This window comes from Gymnoscopelus braueri (assembly GCF_963280865.1).
Source record: "Gymnoscopelus braueri genome assembly, chromosome: 21".
NCBI classification, from domain to species: domain Eukaryota; kingdom Metazoa; phylum Chordata; class Actinopteri; order Myctophiformes; family Myctophidae; genus Gymnoscopelus; species Gymnoscopelus braueri.
This window is the reverse complement of record NC_137623.1, coordinates 38,942,089-38,963,407: the sequence shown is the minus strand read 5'-3', so window position 1 is coordinate 38,963,407 and position 21,319 is coordinate 38,942,089. Positions and strand designations below refer to the sequence as shown.

At 40.2% G+C, this 21,319-nt stretch overlaps 1 protein-coding gene across 4 annotated transcripts in view; it reads left to right on the top strand.

Annotated features, from left to right (window-relative positions):
- The window catches only part of LOC308077311 (GTPase IMAP family member 4-like), a 128,185-nt gene extending 111,308 nt beyond the window's left edge, over positions 1-16,877 (top strand). Inside the window, exons 2-10 of one of the 4 annotated variants that reach the window (XM_080417943.1) lie at positions 540-616; positions 2,979-3,115; positions 3,999-4,098; positions 4,601-4,679; positions 4,902-4,950; positions 6,120-6,305; positions 7,342-7,533; positions 9,962-10,147; positions 13,584-16,877. In XM_080417943.1, the coding sequence (XP_080274069.1) occupies positions 3,016-3,115; positions 3,999-4,098; positions 4,601-4,679; positions 4,902-4,950; positions 6,120-6,305; positions 7,342-7,533; positions 9,962-10,147; positions 13,584-14,086 (1,395 nt within the window). In that variant the 5' untranslated portion in view covers positions 540-616; positions 2,979-3,015 and the 3' untranslated portion in view covers positions 14,087-16,877. The remainder of the gene's footprint in view (positions 1-539; positions 617-2,978; positions 3,116-3,998; positions 4,099-4,600; positions 4,680-4,901; positions 4,951-6,119; positions 6,306-7,341; positions 7,534-9,961; positions 10,148-13,583) is intronic. The other 3 variants (XM_080417944.1, XM_080417942.1, XM_080417946.1) reach the window with 3 other exon arrangements.
- The last annotated feature ends 4,442 nt before the right edge of the window (positions 16,878-21,319 follow it).

The window sequence follows — 21,319 nt, the reverse complement described above, 5'->3', positions numbered from 1 at the left end:
CAGCTTGATCTATACTTAGTATATGAGGATGGCGCTCACCATAAATAGCTGATCTCCAAGCTCACAATGCGTTGTGATGTGTTGTGAGCTTTGAGATCCATTGCCAGCTGTTCTTATCAATGATGGACAAAACCTCCTAACTCCACTTGCACTGGATTTGTGTTTGGACAAAACCCCTAACTCCACTTGAGCTGGATTTGGGTAAAGTGGTGATAATATAATGACACATGCAAGTATCTGATAATATATAAAGTCACAATACCAAGTTTGATGAGGCAGTATTGCTTTGTTTTAAAAATATAAGGTTTTCTTAATTTTCTGAAAAAAATATATTTTGTTTTTCATTTCCTGAACAATTACCATTTTGGATTTAGCTGGTTCCGGCTGAACAGCAGAGATATAATGTTTTTTTTATATATATATATATATATATATATATATATATATATATATATATATATATATATATATATATATATATATATATATATATATATAATTTCCATTGTTGACCTGTATCATTATTTTCACGCTCTTAGAATACAAGACATTCCAGAAGCACCGCCTCATGCAGCTGTAATCAGGTCCAGTCAGCGCCTTCTGTCACAGAACCAAGGTAAATTTATACTAACATTACCAAATCATTATTTTGAGAAATGTTTTTATAATCACTTATTTTTTTCCCATCACATTGGTGAAAATGTTCTTCCATATTGGTCTATAAAGTATAAAGGAATGGATAGAACAATGTTTGTCTCTCGGAAGAATCCACCTCAAAACAACCACATTTGACTGATGAACTTCAAAACTAAATTAAGTGAACACCGTCAAGTATACAACATGGCCGTCAACTGATTTGATGACTGCTGATGACAGGAAGTAGGTGTAGTTCTAACCGGTTAAAACCTGTATATTATTGTTGATTATTGTTTTTTAACTGTAAATCGGTACACAGTATAGTCATTAAACGAAACGGGTCTTACAGATTTTTCATATTCCATCCTGATTGGCAAAGATTGACTTCCAAAGTTTGCAGGAGTGGCCCGTTTTGAACAAAATGCCGCAAATCATGAACGCAGTGTCCGATTGCGGTGAAACTTTGCACGCACATTTGCACTACATTGCAGAACAAATGCCACGGTTTTAACTTTACCCTATTATAGCCCCACCAGGAGGCAAATTTTTGCACAAAAAATTAATATATTACTCCTACAAATTGTGTCCAAACATCACGCAAATTAGTACACATTATCTCTATAGTCAAGTGATCAACACGGATCTGTCCAATTTGTCATATTCAACCCTGATTGGCGAATTCTGAACATTGCTGGCCCACAATAACTGACCTGGCGGAGACCTGTGCTCCGAGGAGCACCTTTTCTAGTTTACACTGTGGTCCCCTAGATTGTGTTCTAGAAATGTGTTGGATGTTTTCCAGGAGTTTGTTGATTTCCACATTTAGTAAAGTTGAAGTTGGTCTGTTCCAAATGCTTTAACCACAGAAGCTGTGACCAGACTCAGTGCTCACCTCTGATCAAAGTTAGGCGCCTTCACATACAACTATTGTGACACTGCATTCAATAAAAGTCCTGTCATGCCCTTCATTAATCACTTATTGTGTACTGGTTTGTGGGGCATACCTTAGACTTTCTCATCAACATAGAAACCTGTTCACCTGAATGGAAACCACAATTGGTGTCATAATTAAACTTAATGTTGACACACACGCACACGCACACACACACACACACACACACACACACACACACACACACACACACACACACACACACACACACACACACACTCAAGTTCTACAGTGACAGCTAAACCGTTTGGTTTGGCAAGGCAATGCACCTAATGCACCTAACTTTGATCAGAAGTGAGCTAACTTTTAGGTTGGAGAAGGTTCCAGGCTGTGGATGGAGGGTTTCCTATGATTGTGGAGTGTTTATTGTCTCCGCCAGGCCGAAAGTCATGGCGAGAGAGTATGTTTTGCACCCTGTCCATCGGTGTGTGTGTCCGTCCGTCCGTCCGTCTCTCCGTGTGTGTGTGTGTGTGTGTGTGTGTGTCCGTCCGTCTGTGAACAGCTAATCTCCCGCACCGTTGGCTTGATCGCAGCGCAACTGTGCACACACTCCTTGGATGGCAATTCAGAATCTCTGCCCAAAATTTGTTTACATGGGCTTGTTATAGCGCCACCAGGAGGCCGCTTTTTGCAACAAAAAAAAAATTGACAGTAGGCCTACTCCTACAGATTTTGTCCAAAAGTCACGCAAATCGGTACACATCTTAAGTTTGCAGTAGTGGCTTGTTTTGAACAAAATGCTGCAAATCACGCAGCGTCCGATTGCGGTCAAACTTTGCACGCATATTCACACTATGTTGCGGAACAAATGCCACCCTTTTAAGATTGGCTTGTTATAGCGCCACCAGCAGGTCTAATTTAGCAAAACAAATTTTTAGAACAAAGTTTGCGGGAATGGCTGTTTTGCACAAAATGCAACGAATCATGAATGCAGCAACAAAATCTGAAAATGCTAAATGGTGGAAAATCTTGTAAGGGAAAAATGGGCATGGCCTATGTGATGAGTTGCATCAGGATCCAAGGATTCCAGGGGGAAAAATGTTTTATTGTACAACCTAAGCTTCAAAGGTCATAAGGCAAAAATGTAAAATGGTCCGTTTTAGCGCCACAATGAGGCCGATAAAAAAAAAAAAAATGGCTGAGGTTCTTCCTTGGCCTACTGGGAGTGTGCGCTAAGTTTCATGCCTTTCGGTCCAGCGTTGATGGAGATGTGTTGCCACACAGACTCACACAGACACATACAAATACACACGGACACACACATGGACAGACAGGATGGAAAACATATATTTTCAAACATTTTAGTACTTTTAAGTACATTTTTATGCCAATACTTTTGTACTTTTACTCAAGTATATTTTTTAACTCTGGACTTTTACTTGTAACATAGTATTTATTTGGCTCTCAGTAACGTGTCCAAACCAGCCATGCAGCAGAGCGAAGACAGACTGCTCACTTTCGTAAACTGGCCCTCTCGCATCCCTGTCCGTCCCGACCAGCTGGCCCAAGCCGGCTTCTACTACATGGGTAAGGACTGTGTATCAAAGCAGAGTTGCCAACAATTAATGTAGTTGATATTATACAAAATAATGGTTATAAAAGCACTGGTCTGGTGTAATTGTTATGGCTGGACCTCACTACCGCCCTGTTAAAGAGGAGGTTAGCAGCACAGAGAATTCCTCACCATCTGTACTTTCATGACTGTGTTTAATATAAATTACTTTAGCTTCACACTGAATTAAAGACTTTTGTATGCCAATTAATTCCTCCACTGAGGAGCTCGCACCCGGAGGACATAGAGCTTCCGTCCTATACTCCTCCCGCCCAACATTCCCTGCTCACAAGTGCCACCCCAGCCCGTAGGATTACATGGCCTGAACACAATTGTTCGTATAGACGCTCAACAAAGCCGGATGCACCGCGGTGAATTCTAACCCCCTTTTTACAAGTGATTATTAAAGATGGTGACAATAGTCTCCATTCTCCAACTTTTGTAAACACAAAATGTACCGTGATTAATGTGGCAGTCGGGGAAACTGCAGTGAGTAGAAACGTAAATAAAACGTAATACTTCCCTGTCCCCGGGGGAGGAGAGTATTCACAGTACTGATGCGATGCTAGAGTGCGGTCTAGCCAACACCAACTCAGGCCTCCTGAATCGCCTCCTGAAAGCCCTCCACACACTCATATCTAACACCAGGGCCTTGAGCTCTACTGGGTTGTTAGCACCGCAGTGCATCTACTGTAGGTGTGGTGCGCTTCTTGCCTTTCCTGGCTTTGCTCCCACAGTGTCAGTTTGCTTGGCACTAGTTCCAGGTGCCTGACTGCAGTGCCCTGCCAGCCTCATCCTTCTCTCTCTCTATTCACACCTGTCCTTGATATCAGGTAATTGAACTGTCCTGCGTTTCAGGCTTGCATGATTGCGTGAAGTGTTTCTGCTGTTACGGAGTCCTGCAAAGCTGGCAGTCCGGAGACGATCCATGGGTGGTACACACTAAATGGTTTCCCAGGTAAATACCACTATAAAAATAATTTAACTAATTAATTAATTAAATAAATGCTTAAGAAAATGCACACATCCCTGTCGGGTGAAAACCTTTTATTATTGTTTGAAAAAAAAAGAAAAAAGTGAAAATAGACAAGCTAAATCGGCAATTTTCGCAACATTTATGCAAAACTCTTGTATGACGAAGTAGGACATTAATCTATATGAAAAAACATAAAAAGTTGAAATATGGAGAAACAAGGTTTCTGACTGACAGCAACGACGTGTTACCTTGAACAAATTAAACCTTGTTAAAGGTGCTATATTGTCAGTATTAGCTGCATTATCAGCAACATCATACTATAATTTGAGTAACCTCTGTCTTGGGTGCGCGTCTTGGGTGGGTCGTGTCCCCGACCGGGTATGGGCTAGTTATTGATAACTACAATACTGCAGGCCATCATAATGAATTCAATAAATCAATTAGTTTACATAAATGTGTTTCATGTTCCTCTGGTTTATTGCAGATGTGAATATGTGCTCCAAGAGAAGGGACAGGAGTTTGTTCATCAGATCCAGGCTCGTTTCCCTCAGCTGTTAAAACAGGTTTGTACAGAACCGCCCACCTTTCTGGATTGGAACGTTAGGCATTTGAAAGAACATTGTAGAATACAATACATATGAAAATAAAATAGGTGTGTGTGTGTGTGTGTGTGTGTGTGTGTGTGTGTGTGTGTGTGTGTGTGTGTGTGTGTGTGTGTGTGTGTGTGTGTGTGTGTGTGTGTGTGTGTGTGTGTGTGTGTGTGTGTGCGCGCCCTCTTCTTACAGCTCCTTACAGATAGAGACAACAGCTCCAGGGAGTGTGTGGATCCCCCAGGTGAGCATGCAACAAGAGTGGCAAACTCTTCTTGCTCCTATGAGGGTAACATAGGGTAAAATTGTAAAAAGTGTTGAATTGAACTGCCTTGCATCTTCTATGATTAAAACCATTCGCTTAGGTGTTTTTTTTTATTTATCAGACACAAGTTGGTTGATTTTGTTATACACATATTATTATTAATAGTATTATTATTATTATTACCCTTAATGATATTAACAATAATTATAATTAATTATTATTATTAACAACAGGGGTTAAATGTGCTCATTTCATGTGTGTGTGTAAAAAAGTACCACATGTTGTGGGGGAGAGACATACAGAAAAAAGTAATCAATACTAATGCATTCATTTCCAATATACCAGACAACTAAAATGCAGGGGAAAAAAATAACCTAATAATAATGTATGAATAGAGGTAGCCTGGAAACCAAACAAATCTGCGACAGGTAAAATAGCCCTTGGCAGATTGGTCTGGCGCTCCTCGGTTTGAATTACATTTGTGGGTTGACCAATCAGAGCCCGCTATTCAAAGTAGGACATTTTTTGCTATGATGTTTGAATCTGTTTGTAACCGCCCCTTGGAAATGAATCTTCCGCACCGAAGTTCCAGACTAAAGGCGGTTACACACCGGCGAATATGTGAATATACGCAAAATTCTGACTCGTTCCGAATAATTAAAAGACGTTTTTTTCGCTCCGCGAAACTGGTGTGGAAGCTTGCATTGACTTTATAAGGTTTTTTTAAAAAACGTATTATTCGCATGAAAAAAATCGCCCCGGTGTGTAAGGACCTTAATACCTACGCAGTGATAGTAGTCTGGCCATGCCAGGCTAGAATAGAGGCACTCTTATTGACCATTTTCACATGGCAACCATTTGGCACTTACTTCATTATTGAGTGATTGAGTATGAAGTAATACCAATATTTAAGTCTTGAGTAGCCAGATGATCAGTGATATGATACTAATATGACTGGTGACGTCTAAATTCAAAGAATGGGCTAAAACTGGATGGAAACAATTCAGAAATGTAAAGAATCACGGCTTCAAAGAACCAATGGAAAGACTTTATGGCGGTCCTTCATATAGGCTATTATCAGCAGTGGGCATAAACACAGCTTAACTATTGGCATACCGGTTGCTTCTCTTTCTCTCTCTCGCTCCTAGTGGTGGACCTCGGTCTGGGTGAAGAGCGCACTGAGGATGCGATCATGATGAACACTCCGCTGATTAAGTCTGCCTTGGAGATGGGCTTTGAGCGCAGCCTAATCAAGCAGACAGTCCAGAGTAAAATCCTGACCGGAGAGAACTATGAAACAGTCGACGAGTTGGTTACAGAGTTGGTTTGCAAAGGTATTTAACTTTTTGTTTCCACCAATCTTTTTTTCTCTCCCCATGTCCCCAGTTTAGGGGCTCCATAGATTACTGACAGATTGTGATTTTAATGTTATTGTCTCCGCCAGGCCGAAAGGCATGGCGAGAGAGTATGTTTTACCCCCTGTCCGTCTGTCCGTCCGTCCGTCCATCTGTCTGCGAGCAGCTAATATCCGGCAACGTTGGCCCGGTCACAGCTAAACTGTGCACACACACTCCCTGGATGCCAATTCAGAACCTCTGCCCCAAATGTTTCACATGGCCTGTTATAGCGCCACCAGGAGGCCGATTTGTGCAAAACCCATTTTTGGATATTACTCAATTTCCAATATACCAGACAACTAAAATGCAGGGAAAAAAAGTAGCCTAATAATACTTTATGAGTAGAGGTAGCCTGGAAACCAGACAAATCTGCGACAGGAAAACTAAAATAGCCCTTGGCAGATTGGTCTGGCGCTCCTCGGTTTGAATTACATTTGTGGGTTGACCAATCAAGAGCCCACTATTCAAAGTAGGACATTTTTTGCTATGATGTTTGAATCTGTTTGTAACTGCCCCTTGGAAATGAATCTTCCGCACCGATGTTCCAGACTAATACCTACGCAGTGATAGTAGTCTGGCCATGCCAGGCTAGAATAGAGGCACTCTTATTGACCTATTCACATGGCAACCATTTTGCACTTACTTCATTATTGAGTGATTGAGTATGAAGTAATACCAATATTTAAGTCTTGAGTAGCCAGATGATCAGTGATATGATACTGATATGACTGGTGACGTCTACATTCAAAGAATGGGCTAAAACTGGATGGAAACAATTCAGAAATGTAAAGAATCACGGCTTCAAAGAACCAATGGAAAGACTTCATGGCGGTCCTTCATATAGGCTTCATATATATATATATATATATCCTTCATATAGGCTATTATCAGCAGTGGCATAAACACAGCTTAACTATTGGCATACCATATGGTTGCATCTCTTTCTCTCTCTCTTTCTCTCTCTCGCTCTTAGTGGTGGACCTCGGTCTGGGTGAAGAGCGCACTGAGGACGCGATCATGATGAACACTCCGGTGATTAAGTCTGCCTTGGAGATGGGCTTTGAGCGCAGCCTAATCAAGCAGACACAGACAGTCCAGAGTAAAATCCTGACCGGAGAGAACTATGAAACAGTCCACGAGTTGGTTTCAGAGTTGGTTTGCAAAAGTATTTAACTTTTTTTCCACCAATCATTTTTTTTCTCTCCATGTCCCCAGTTTAGGGGCTCCATAGATTACTGACAGATTGTGACTTTAATGTTATTGTCTCCGCCAGGCCGAAAGGCATGGCGAGAGAGTATGTTTTACCCCCTGTCCGTCCGTCCGTCCATCTGTCTGCGAGCAGCTGATCTCCGGCACCGTTGGCCCGGTCACTGCAAAACTGTGCACACACACTCCCTGGATGCCAATTCAGAACCTATGCCCCAAATGTTTCACAAGGGCCTGTTATAGCGCCACCAGGAGGCCGATTTGTGCAAAACCCATTTTTGGATATTACTCAATTTCCAATATACCAGACAACTAAAATGCAGGGGAAAAAAGTAGCCTAATAATAATTTATGAATATAGGTAGCCTGGAAACCAGACGAATCTGCGACAGGGAAAAAAAAATTGCCCTTGGCAGATTGGTCTGGCGCTCCTCGGTTTGAATTACATTTGTGGGTTGACCAATCAGAGCCCACTATTCAAAGTAGGATATTTTTTGCTATGATGTTTGAATCTGTTTGTAACCGCCCCTTGGAAATGAATCTTCCGCACCGAAGTTCCAGACTAATACCTACGCAGTGATAGTAGTCTGGCCATGCCAGGCTAGAATAGAGGCACTCTTATTGACCTATTCACATGGCAACCATTTTGCACTTACTTCATTATTGAGTGATTGAGTATGAAGTAATACCAATATTTAAGTCTTGAGTAGCCAGATGATCAGTGATATGATACTGATGGTGACGTCTAAATTCAAAGAATGGGCTAAAACTGGATGGAAACAATTCAGAAATGTAAAGAATCACGGCTTCAAAGAACCAATGGAAAGACTTCATGGCGGTCCTTCATATAGGCCATTATCAGCAGTGGGCATAAACACAGCTTAAAGGATCTACACCATGAATTAAAAAAAAAAAATTGATATTTAATATCATATGGTGTATGTCCCTCAAACCTTTTTCAAAAGGTTTGAGCCTAAATCATCACTCAGATATACTCATCCCAAGTCAATTGTCTCTGGCTTATACAGCACTTTCAGCTGCAATACCAAAACGTCCTCTTGGGCAGGGGGGGGCTACTGAGCAATTCTGTCTGTTAATAAATAAATAAAAAATTTAAAAAAAAAAAATGGAAAAATTCTGCATAAAAAGAAGCATTTAAGAAAAATACAAAATCGAAAAAAAAACACTTTGAACATTTTTGAACAATTCCACCAAGTGTTTGAGATGCCTGTTTCACCCACTTCCGGGGGGCGGAGCCAAAATCCGAGCCCGAAGTATTTGTTTGTAGACCCCCACTTAGGGGGGGTAGAAAAAGTTTCGGAGCGATTCGGGCACTTTTCATTTAACATTGGGTTTGCCATCATTAATGTTTGTGACATCAGAAACATTTCCATTCTGAGATCGCCTGTTCAGACACGCCCATTCTGGAAATCCATGAAATGAGAAGGAATGACTGAATTAAAAAAAAAAGTACAAGAGACACTGGGGACCCCAAAAAATACAAAAAAACAAGAAAAAAGTGATTTTCATGGTGTAGACCCTTTAACTATTGGCATATGTTACGATCCTTAGGTCTAGGGAGTGAAGGACCATGACATAAGGTTGGTGAGTGAAATGCAGCTTTATTGCTTTGACACTTTTTTTGTTTTGGTACAGAAAGTGACACAGATAATACAGATATACAGTTGAGTGACAGTGAACTTAAATTATATAAACTTATAAAGTGACCCCAGTGCAAAAACCAATAAACAAATATAACAAGCTAACCTATTCTTTTTAAACCCCTATGTAGCCTAACCTCTACCAAATCAAAATTACATTAAGTCCCTAATCTAATCTAACTTCCCTAATCTAAGCTAAGGCAAAAAGATGACTGTGAACAAAAACCTGGCACTGGTGGTCAACCAAAAAACACCCAACAGGGTTATGATTACTTTTACTCCTTGGGAGATAATCACTCATCTTTAACTCAATGCTACTTTAGCAGGCTCAATTTAAACAAGGTGCCACTCACACAGGGTAATACAAAATACAAGGGGTACTAAACTCTTAGCCCCCAGAGTATTGACTTTGATACATTCAGGTGGACAGCATGTAACTGCACTGAATCGCATGCTACACACTGCCAAAGTACACAGCTGATGACAGCTCTATTATAATGGGAAGGCGTCCTCCTGATTGGTCCACTCGTCTGATAGATGGTCTCCTCCCCAACTAGGTCTCCTCCCTTGTAGGACCTGAGCTGCAGGAGCAGGAGTCAGTGGGACTACCAAATCACTGTGCCATACATAATATAATAAATGGAACCCTTCTCGGATACAGATATGTAACAGCATACCATATGGTTGCATCTCTTTCTCTCTCTCTCTCTCTCTTTCTCGCTCCTAGTGGTGGACCTCGGTCTGGGTGAAGAGCGCACTGAGGATGCGATCATGATGAACAGTCCGCTGATTAAGTCTGCCTTGGAGATGGGCTTTGAGCGCAGCCTAATCAAGCAGACAGTCCTGAGTAAAATCCTGACCGGAGATAACTATGAAACAGTCGACGAGTTGGTTACAGAGTTGGTTTGCAAAGGTATTTAACTTTTTTTTCCACCAATCTTTTTTTCTCTCCCCATGTCCCCAGTTTAGGGGCTCCATAGATTACTGACAGATTGTGATTTTAATGTTATTGTCTCCGCCAGGCCGAAAGGCATGGCGAGAGAGTATGTTTTACCCCCTGTCCGTCCGTCCATGTGTCCGTCTGTCCGTCCGTCCATCAGTCTGCGAGCAGCTAATCTCCGGCAACGTTGGCCTGGTCACTGCGAAACTGTGCACACACACTCCCTGGATGCCAATTCAGAACCTCTGCCTCAAATGTTTCACATGGGCCTGTTATAGCGCCACCAGGAGGCCGATTTGTGCAAAACCCATTTTTGGATATTTCTCAATTTCCAATATACCAGACAACTAAAATGCAGGGAAAAAAAGTAGCCTAATAATAATTTATGAATAGAGGTAGCTTGGAAACCAGACGAATCTGCGACAGGAAAAAAAAATAGCCCTTGGCAGATTGGTCTGGCGCTACTCGGTTTGAATTACATTTGTGGGTTGACCAATCAGAGCCCACTATTCAAAGTAGGATATTTTTTGCTATGATGCTTGAATCTGTTCAAACCGCCCCTAGGAAATGAATCTTCCGCACCGAAGTTCCAGACTAATACCTACGCAGTTCATGATTTGAGGCATTGAGGCATTTGAGGCATTTTGTTCAAATGCATTTAGCTAAATTAGACCTGTTGGTAGCGCTATAACAAGCCAATCTTAAAAAGGGTGGCATTTGTTCCGTAACATAGTGTGAAAATGCGTGCAAAGTTTGACCGCAATCGGACGCTGCGTTCATGATTTTGTGCAAAACAAGCCACTACTGCAAACTTTAGATGTGAATCTTAGCCAATCAGGATGGAATATGAAAAATCAAACAGATCCACCTTGATCAAATGACTATACAGATCATGTGTACTGATTTGCGTGAATTTTGATAAAATCGGAAAGAATAATATAAAGAAATTTGTTTTACATAAGTCGGCCTCCTGGTGGCGCTATAAAAGGCAGACGTGAAAAATGCAGGGCAAAGGTTTTTCCTTGACCTCTAGGGAGTGCGCATACAGAGTTTTACACAGATCGGTGCAGTTATAGGTAAAAACATGAATCGGCCTGCCCTGTTATAGCGCTGATTTAAAACATTTCAAGTGACATTTATTCCTCTGCATTGTGGGAATGTGGGTGCAAAATTTCACGGAAATTGCATGCTGTGTTCATGATTTGAGGCATTTTGTTCAAAACAGAGCACTCCTTTAAACTTTGGAAGCCATTTTTAGCCAATCAGGATGCAATATGAAAAATCTGAAAGACCGGTTTTGTTTAACGACTATACTGTGTACCGATTTGCGTGATGTTTGGACAAAATCTGTAGGAGTACTGTCAAAAAATGTGTTTTGCAAAAAGCGACCTCCTGGTGGCGTTATAACAGGCTCATGTGAAAGATTTGGTGCAGAGGTTCTGAATTGGCATCCAGGGAGTATGTGTGCACAGTTTCACTGCGATCAAGCCAACGGTGCGGGAGATTGGCTGTTCACAGACGGACGGACACACACGGACGGACGGACAGGGTGCAAAACATACTCTCTCGCCATGCCTTTCGGCCTGGCGGAGACAAAAATGTGTTTCAATCATTTTGGTGACTCATAAAGTGTCTGGATAACATGGTCATTAATGTTGCAGGAGATTTGTGGTATTGATTGTATGTTGTGATGCATGTACAGGACATGATTGCATCATATGAGGACAACAAGACAACAGGATTCCCTGAAAATGTCAAAACATCCGTTCAATCCTTTGTGGAATACTATTATTTTTATGTTTTAAGACAATGGATTAATGGAGTGTATGAGGTGTGTCAGACAATGAAACAATTAAAGCCAACTGTATGTGAGTGACCACAGTGAAAAATTGTGCAAAAACATGGCATGTCATCTGTTGAGAAGGAGCACCGAGGCAAAGGAGGGCAGAACTGGACAAGTAAAGCTGATTTATGTCTGTTGAGAGAAAGCGTTTCAAAGTGTCCAATAATACAATATAGTCCACAATCATATGATAATCCATGGAAATCCTGGATCCACAGCCTCACCATCAGACCTCCTCTTCACCTCTGATCAAAGTTAGGCACCTTTGCATATTGATTGAATACTTGATTGATTGATTGATTGATTGAATACTTTATTTAGAAGTTTGCAAAAAAAAGCACATGAAAGTACAGTTCAAATACAAGGTCAACTAAATAGGATTACAAAAGACCCCAATTGTTTCAATTGGGGTCCTTGTACTCAATTCATACTGTAGTGATTGTACTCAATTCATAGTGAGTACTCAATTCATAGTGTGCAGCAAACTATTGTGACACTGCATTCCTGCCCTGCCCCTCATGAATCACTCATCGTGTACTGTACATAATTACCTGTTTTGACTCTCACGTCATTTCTCGGCATACCTTAGACTTTCTCATCAACATAGACTACAGTACCTGTTCACCTTAATGGAAACCACAACTATTAAAAACAAGTGTTGTGAGCTTGTAGATCGGCGTTCCCCCCCAAATAATTAAACATTTATTTATTTGATAAGTGGCTCATTTTAAAATGTGTAGCGCTGTGGAATAGCGTAGGCACTATGGCACTTTAGAGACTTTAAGAGCTAGGGCTATATGTGATTCTGGTAATATTACTCGTTTTGCATGTCCGTGGCCAAAATACAATATTTATGGAAATGTCCATCACAAGGTGGCATGGTGATGACCCTTAATCTGAACAGATGACATGCCTTCTGTTTTTGCTCTTTTCCTGCACCATTTTTGTGGTCCCTCGCATGCCGTTGACTTTGATTATTTCATTGTCTGACCACACCACATACACTCCATGAATCCGTTGTCTTATTTTTTTGAAAGCACATTTTGCTATATTCACAGAATTCACAGGCATCAATTAGCAATCAGTAGATGATTATATATATATATATATATATATATATATATATATATATATGTATATATATATATATATATGTATATATATATATATATACATATATATATATATATATATATATACATATATATATATATATATATATATATATATATATATATATATATATATATACATATATATATATATATATATATATATATATATATATATATATACATATATATATATATATATATATATACATATATATATATATATATATATATATATATATATATATATATACATATATATATATATATATATATATATATATATATATATATATATATATATATATATACATATATATATATATATATATATATATATATATATATATATATATATATATATATATGTATTTATTTATTTATTTATATATATTATTTATTATTAAAGCTCAGCTGCTTAGCATCCATGATCATATCATGTTTCTATTTAAAGCAATAGAGGAAGAGAAACAGAGAATTCTTAAAGAGAATGAAGAGAAGAGACGTAAAGAGGAAGAAGAACTGAAGAAAAAATGTGACGGAGAGGCGCTGGAAAAAGCCAAGAAAATTAAAGAAGAACAAGCAAGATGTGCAAGAGAGATGGAAAAGAAGATACCTACAATTATGGAAAAGCTGAAGAAACAGGAACAGCAAGACAGATATGCTAGAGAGCTGGAAGAACTGAAGAAATGGGCTGGGGAAATGGAGAGACAGCTAAAGGAACAAAAAGAAACATCTAAAAGGGAGAAAGAGGAGGCGATGCGTAAGATGAGAGAAGAACATGAGAGAGAAGCAAGAAAACAATCATTTGGAGCGGTTGCTGCTGGGGCTGTGGCTGGAGGTAAAGCTGGGGTAGCTATTGGTACATGCTATGGCCCAATGGGTGCAATGGTTGGTGGCACAATGGGTGCAGCAGTAGGAGGTATTGCAGGCTATTTTGAAAAGCAGGGGAAATAGCCAACAAGAAAAAGTGCTCCTCGGAGCACAGGTCTCCGCCAGGTCAGGTAGGTTATTGTGGGCCAGCAATGTTCATAATTCGCCAATCAAGATGGAATATGAAAAATTGGACGGATCCGTCTTGATCACTTGACTATAGAGATAATGTGTACCGATTTGCGTGATGTTTGGACAAAATCTGTCCAAGTACAGTAATAGCAAAACATTTGTTTAGCAAAAATCGGACTCCTGGTGGCGCTATAACAGGACAATGTGAAAAGGGTGGCATGTGTTCCTCGGCCTAGTGGGAATGTGCGTGCAAAGTTTCTGCAAAGTAATCACCAAACTGCAAAAATAATTACATACACTATATTATAAAATAAAAAAGATCCTTTACTAGATGGGACTGTTAACCCATGGGACTGTTAAAGGTAGGGTAAGTGATATTTTTTGGTTAAAACAAAAAGTATTTTGTTAAAAGGTTAAAGCACTATATTCTGATAGTAATCATTGCTATAGAGTGTTTGTTCAGTAACAGGAGTCTCTCCGTCTCTTCAGCTCTTTAATAAACAGAAAATACATTTTACGGTAGGTGTCCAAATCTCAGCCAATCAGGAGAAAGTACCTATTTTTTTGCTTCATTTTTAAAGTGTTCCAGTTCCAATTTTGCCTGCTCATTTCTTAGTGTCATCACTACCAATTTCACTTGTTTAATCTATATCCTGATTGAGTTCTCTATCCTGATTGAATAAAATTGGAAATGAAACTGAAACTGAAACGAAAATGCATTTTCTGTTTTATTAAGAGCTGGAGAGACAAGGAGACTCCTTTTACTGAACAAACACTCTATAGCAATGAGTAGGCTACTATCACAATATAGAGCTATTTAACACTTATTTTAACCAAAGAAAATCACTTACTGTACCCTACCTTTAACTGTCACCACCTATCTTGAATCCAATAACCTCTTTGAAAACGTACAATCCAGTTTCAGCTCCAAACACAGTACAGAGACTTCCCTCATCAAAGTCACCAACGACCTCCTGCTCCTGCGACACCGGCTCACTCAACATCCTCCTCCTCCTTGTGCTGCATTTGACACCATCAACCACTCCATACTCCTCTCACGCCTCAAATCCACCCTCGGAATCTCCGGCACTGCCCTCTCCTGGTTCACATCCTACCTTTCCGACAGACATCAATTCATCTCAATAAATAACTTTAAATCCATCACAACCTCTGTCACCCACGGTGTCCCCCAGGGCTCGGTGGTTGGCCCCCTCCTGTTCATTCTTTACATCCTCCCCCTTAGACAGATCCTTCGCCACCATGGCCTCAGTTTTCATTGCTATTCCAACGACACACAGCTCTACCTCCCCTCCAAAACCATTACTGCTACCACCCTCTCCACCCTCACCACCTGTCTGACTGACATTAAAACCTGGATGCAAAAAAACATGTCCTCATTATTGGTCCAGATGTCCTCACCCGCTCCACTCGTAATTCCACCCTGAATGTTGACAGCTCCATTGTCACCCCCTCCACCAAAGTCCACAACCTTGGTGTCATCCTGGATCCCACCTTCTCCTTCCAATCCCAAGTCAACCACATTACCATAACAGCCTTCTTCCACCTCCGAAACATCGCCCGCCTCCGTCCCACACTATTCCAAACTGCAGAAGAGACTATCATCCATGCCTTCATCACATCCAGACTTGACTACGGCAATAGCCTCCTTTACGGTGCCAAATCCAAAGTTGTCAAAAAAAATTCAATATGTGCAAAACTCTGCTGCCCGCCTCCTCACCAGAACCAGATCCAGAGACCACATCACCCCAGTCCTCCATTACATGACCTTCACTGGCTCCCAGTAAAACAGAATAGATTTCAGAATAGAATAACGAGGCTCCCCGCTACCTCTCTGACCTCCTCAAACGCCACGCCCCCTCCCGCTCCCTCAGGTCAGGTGATGCAAACCTCCTGGACTTCCCCACGCACCTGGGGTGACAGGGCTTTTTCAGTTGCAGCCCCCACCCTTTGGAACCCACTCCAACATCACATCAAAGTTGCCCCCATCCTTGCCGTGTTCAAAGCCTCCCTCAAAACCCACCTTTTCAGACTTGCTTTCCCCACTTAACTCAAACCAAACTGAGTTTGGTTTGAGTTAATTTTTTTTTTGCTCCTAATAAAATTGTTTATTTTAAGCTGTTTTGTAAAGCGACTTTGGGTACTAAGAAAAGCGCTATATAAGTCTGATGTATTATTATTATTATTATTATTATTATTAACCCAGCCAAAGTATCAGGCGCAGTGGGCGCTGCAGGGGCAACGCCTTGTGGAGCAGTTTAAGTGTCTTGTGGCTCAGGAACATCTCGACACATTGTTGGGCCGGGAATCGAACCTTGGACCTTCTGCTTCCCAAGCGGTCTAACCATATGGCAGCCCTTTTGTTAATACTTTGTTTGAATGTATTGTAGGAACCTTTATTGTGATTATGTTTAGGCCCCATGTTGTTATATCAAATTATGTACCTTTGATTCATGTTTTTCTATGTGCTATAGAAAACATTTTGTATCACATTTTTCACTGTAGTTTTCCTTTAATTGCAATCTTGTATTACGTCTTGTTTATTTTTTTATAGTGCTTTTTTGCCATAGATATATTTTTTTAATCATTGCTCACAGTTGATGTGGTACCACTAACGCCCACCCAGGGTGACCACACAGGGACTACAGTTATAAATGACCGTAGCTATCTCTGGTGCAAACTACTATACTATAATGTACATTGTCCCTCCCTGTCAAATAAACCAAAAGACAAACAAATAAAAAATACTTTAATGAACTACAGTAATAAAGTATCTGTGCCTCCAGTGTTCCTGGGAGTTCCAGTTCAAAACTGGATATTTATAAAGAAGGAAGGAAAGGAATATTATATACTGTATATTGACTGTATCAACACAGAATATTGCTGACAATAGTGTATGTGCCTCAGATCACATGAACTATAGTTAGATACTTTCCCTTGTTAAAAAGTGTGTGTAGGTAGCCCACATAAGCCTTTACTTCTTGCACCACAACTACACATATTTCCAGATCAACTCAGGGCAAATTATACTTCATGATTTATTTGTATTATCTGCAAGGTCTTACCGTGAGTAAAACATATACATTTGATACACTGCATGCAGTGCTCTGACATGCGACTGTTTCACACTGTGTGTGATTTGGTCCAAAACACATGTAGTATCATGGGCTGTAATCTCCATGACAACGATGGTGTTACGTCTCGTCCGTCTTCGCCTCCACATCTAATGTTCTGTGGGCTCTCTCTCTCTCTGTCTCTCTCTCTGCACTCATCAGCGCCCCAAGAGAGCTCCACAGCACATCTCAGCACACCTGCCCTTCATCTCCAATCACATCCAAACTCTACAAGAGCCTGGCCATACCCCACTCCTAGGCTGAGAACATACTGTAGGCAATAAGGCAGGATGAATCAGCAGTTAGGAGAGTAGAGTTAAAGTAATACTAGGTAACGTTTTCAACAAAACTAAAGTTAAATTGTATATCTTTTGCGAGTGGCAAAAGTTTCACAACACCCACTCCGTGAATTTCACCCCCGGAAGCCTTTTATTTATATATTTTCTATTGAAAGTGGACTGGGGGGACATTCCCGGGGAAATGACGTTCCTGGCCAACGTCATGACGTCGTGGCCGACGTCCCCAGGAACTACCGCAACGGTTTCCTGTTTGGCCAGGAACTACCGCGCTATAACAAAAAGGAACCTCACGCTGATGTTAAGATAATGTAGGATTGGAAGATCGAAAAAGAACAGAAAAAGAAAGCACAGCTCATGGTAACTAATGCTCCACTGGCTAAGAGAAACGATCCGTAGATAGTATAAAACAATTAAAAGATCGCTTTTTGAAACGCTTCCGGCTTCCGGTGAAAACGAATGGAATTCTGGGTAATCGAGGATTACGGAAATTGTATGCAGTGACGGTAGTGACCAGCAGAGGTTGCTAAAAATCGTTATTTGGGATTCTGCATTGTATAACTTTAAGCAGATATAAATAAAGGCAGATAAACTGTCTTTTTTCTCATGATTGCCTAAGACTAAGTCAACTAGATGACTTAGGCAGATAGTGATTTTCTTCTTTCCTGAAAACCTTAAACATAATGACAAATGACTACTTTTGCCTATGTTTATCTGCCTTTATTTATATCTGCCTAACTCTACTCTTATCTCCTAACACTGCTGATTCATCCTGCCTTATTGCCTATGTTCTCAGCCTATCAGAATGCATTTTACATTCAAAAATAGTTTCTGCCCAAGTCAAAAAGTTTCCAGAAATCACTTTATGCCTACGGCATTTTGGAATGTAACAAGCAATCTGATGCTGAGGACATAAGGCTATAAGGCACAGTGAATCAGCAATGTTAAGAGGCAGAAATGTCAATTTGGCCCCCCAAAAAATGGCTAACGATATACAATGACTATTTATGAGAATTACAAATACATTCAGTGTTCTTATAATTGTTGTCCATTGTACACTGACTGTAGCAGACTCAACGGCATACAGAGTCAGATAACTACTGAGTCTGGCAGCTTTTTTTCTTTTTCCAAAGTTTTACAGTCTTGAAGGAATTGAAGACCCAAATTGTGGACTGCTTTTTGCTTGCAACTATTAATGCCGCAGCAGTGCAAAATATTAAAGCTGCGGATAAGTCGGGTAAGCAATACATGGAAAATGTATTGGTAACTACACAGTGGTGTCTAAAGATACAGTATGGCCATTAGTTGTACTATCCAACCGGCTTCACCAATCCAAATCCAATCCACTTTATTTATATAGGCCTAGCACAGTACAATGCATGGTTACCAAAGTGCTGCAAAAGAGATTAAAAAGACTAAAAGACTAAATACACATAAGCTAAAACACATTAAACAAATACTTGGAGTATTTTGAAAGTAATTTTGTTAAGTCTACTGTACATAGAAACATAGATCTGCTATTTTTGAAAAATCGTGAAAACTTTGAATATATATTAAGGCAAATCAAATCTTTGCTTCTGGGGGTCCCTGGAACAAAACATTTTCTGATGGGGGTCTGCAGCCAAATGCATATCAATTTGGGGGTCCTTGGCACGGAAAAAGTTTGAGAACTAAGGTAGAGTATGGTCTCTGTCGGCTCCACCTTGTAATGTATGTCCAAAACTGTTACTTTTCAAGAAATGGAATAAAAGGATCTGTGTTCGAAATGGATCCAATGTAGTTAGTAGGCCTATTTAGTCACAAGCTCTTGTTAATACTTGCCATTGTTGGTTCAATATAAAACCCATAGACAGACTCAAAAGTTTTCAAAAACAGAGACAATTGCTGATCTACAAGATCAAAGCGCGCAGACCACTTTGAAATAAAGTCCTTACCGTTTTGTGGCATCAAGATGCATTGAAGAAGGAGTAGAAGGATCTTCACCAAAATAATTATCTTTTGAACTGAAGAGGTGGCAACCCCTATGGTCAGATGAGACCATAGTGGTGCAATCTGTAGAGGTCCTCCAGTCAACATGCAATTCAAATTTGTTACTACAGGATTTCATTTCTTTTAGCACTCTGCTTCCCTCTAGTGTCTATCATAGTAACCTTGTGAGTGACCAAGATGAACTGTAGATGACCGTTTTGGCAATTTAACAATCGTGGAGAAACGTCAGGAAAAGCTGTTGAAAGTAAGAGCGAGAGTGTGTAGGAGCAAGCGCTAGAGTACTTTAAAAGTCATTTTAAAATCAGAAAGAAGCTGTGAAGAAGATATTCATCAATATTTGATGAATTGAAGTAAATTCATTATGACACCACATAAAAATTATATAAAAACAGATTTTGATTGTCGATAATACATAACAACCTTTATTTTGTATTCTTTTGAAGTATTTTCTTTCACTGATCAGGATGTAATGATCATTAGACCCCCGGGCCATATTTTCGCCGGTGCCTTACCCATTATCCCTAAACTTCTTTGCCATTGTCATTTTCAAATAGTTCAACTAGCCGATCTACATCGACACGTTGTGCGCTTGTAGATTGGCTATTTGAACTATTTGAAAATGTTTTTTAAAAATAGTACAAAATGGCAAAGAAGTTTAGGGATAATGGGTAAGGCACCGGCGAAAATAGGGCCCCCGACATATCTCCCAGACTCCCTCCGCAGTCATAGTTCAGAGTTTGACTGAATGTAGAATTACGTGCAGGATGTAAATTGCACACAGATGTGAGGGAACTTAATTTAACTTGTTTTTTTAAATATATTATTTATTTTAAAAGAAAAAATCCTCTCTTTTTCCACTGCACGTACTCCTACGGGCTGCTGCGGCACCTGTCAGCAGGGAGTGTTGGGCGGGAGGAGTAGGACGGTGGCTCTACGTCCTCCCGGTGGGGGCTCCTCACTGGCAGGTTAGTCAGTAGGATCCAACAGCAGTGACAACACACAGAAATGTGCGTGTGGAGGAATCAATTGGGATAACGACTAAATTGGGGAGAAAAAGGGGTAAAAAGCGAAAGATTAAAATAAAATGGTTATCTCGAAGACGAGGCTAATGGTGAGAGAGACAAAGAAGTATGGTTTGCGTTGGTCAATGTCATTATTTATTGTTCTTCAGTAGAACGAAGTTCTGACGAAAGAACCGAACCGCTTCGTAGAATAAAACACAAGACACAGAGACAGATAAATCAAGCATCAACAAATCAATTTAAAAGAAACAATGTAACATCATAAGATACACAACATACCTTTTATATGAATGAAGCCCACAGAAACATGTTGAATGAAACAAAAAGATTGAAGTGAAACTGAAGCCATTGTATAAACTACCCCAGTGGTTCTCAAACCTTTTTGTCAAGGACCCCCAAATTAATATGTATTTGGCCACGGGCCCCCACCTGAAAATATTTTGTGCCAGGGACCCCCGGACAAAATTTGTGTTGTTAAAATGTTTAGAAAATATTCAATTTATTTTAAAATGTCTTAAAAACGTTTCAGAAATAGCAGATCTACAGGCTCTACAACGTGTCACGACATGTGTGAGCCTGTAGTTTGGCTATTTTTAAATAGCTGATGTATATAGGGTTAAAGTGTTTTTTATGCTATATTAATTACTCAAGCAACCCCCTGGAACCCCCTCAAGGACCCCTGGGCGTCCCTGGACCCCACTTTGAGAACCACTGAACTACCCCTTAACCACAAGAACCCTGGCGTTC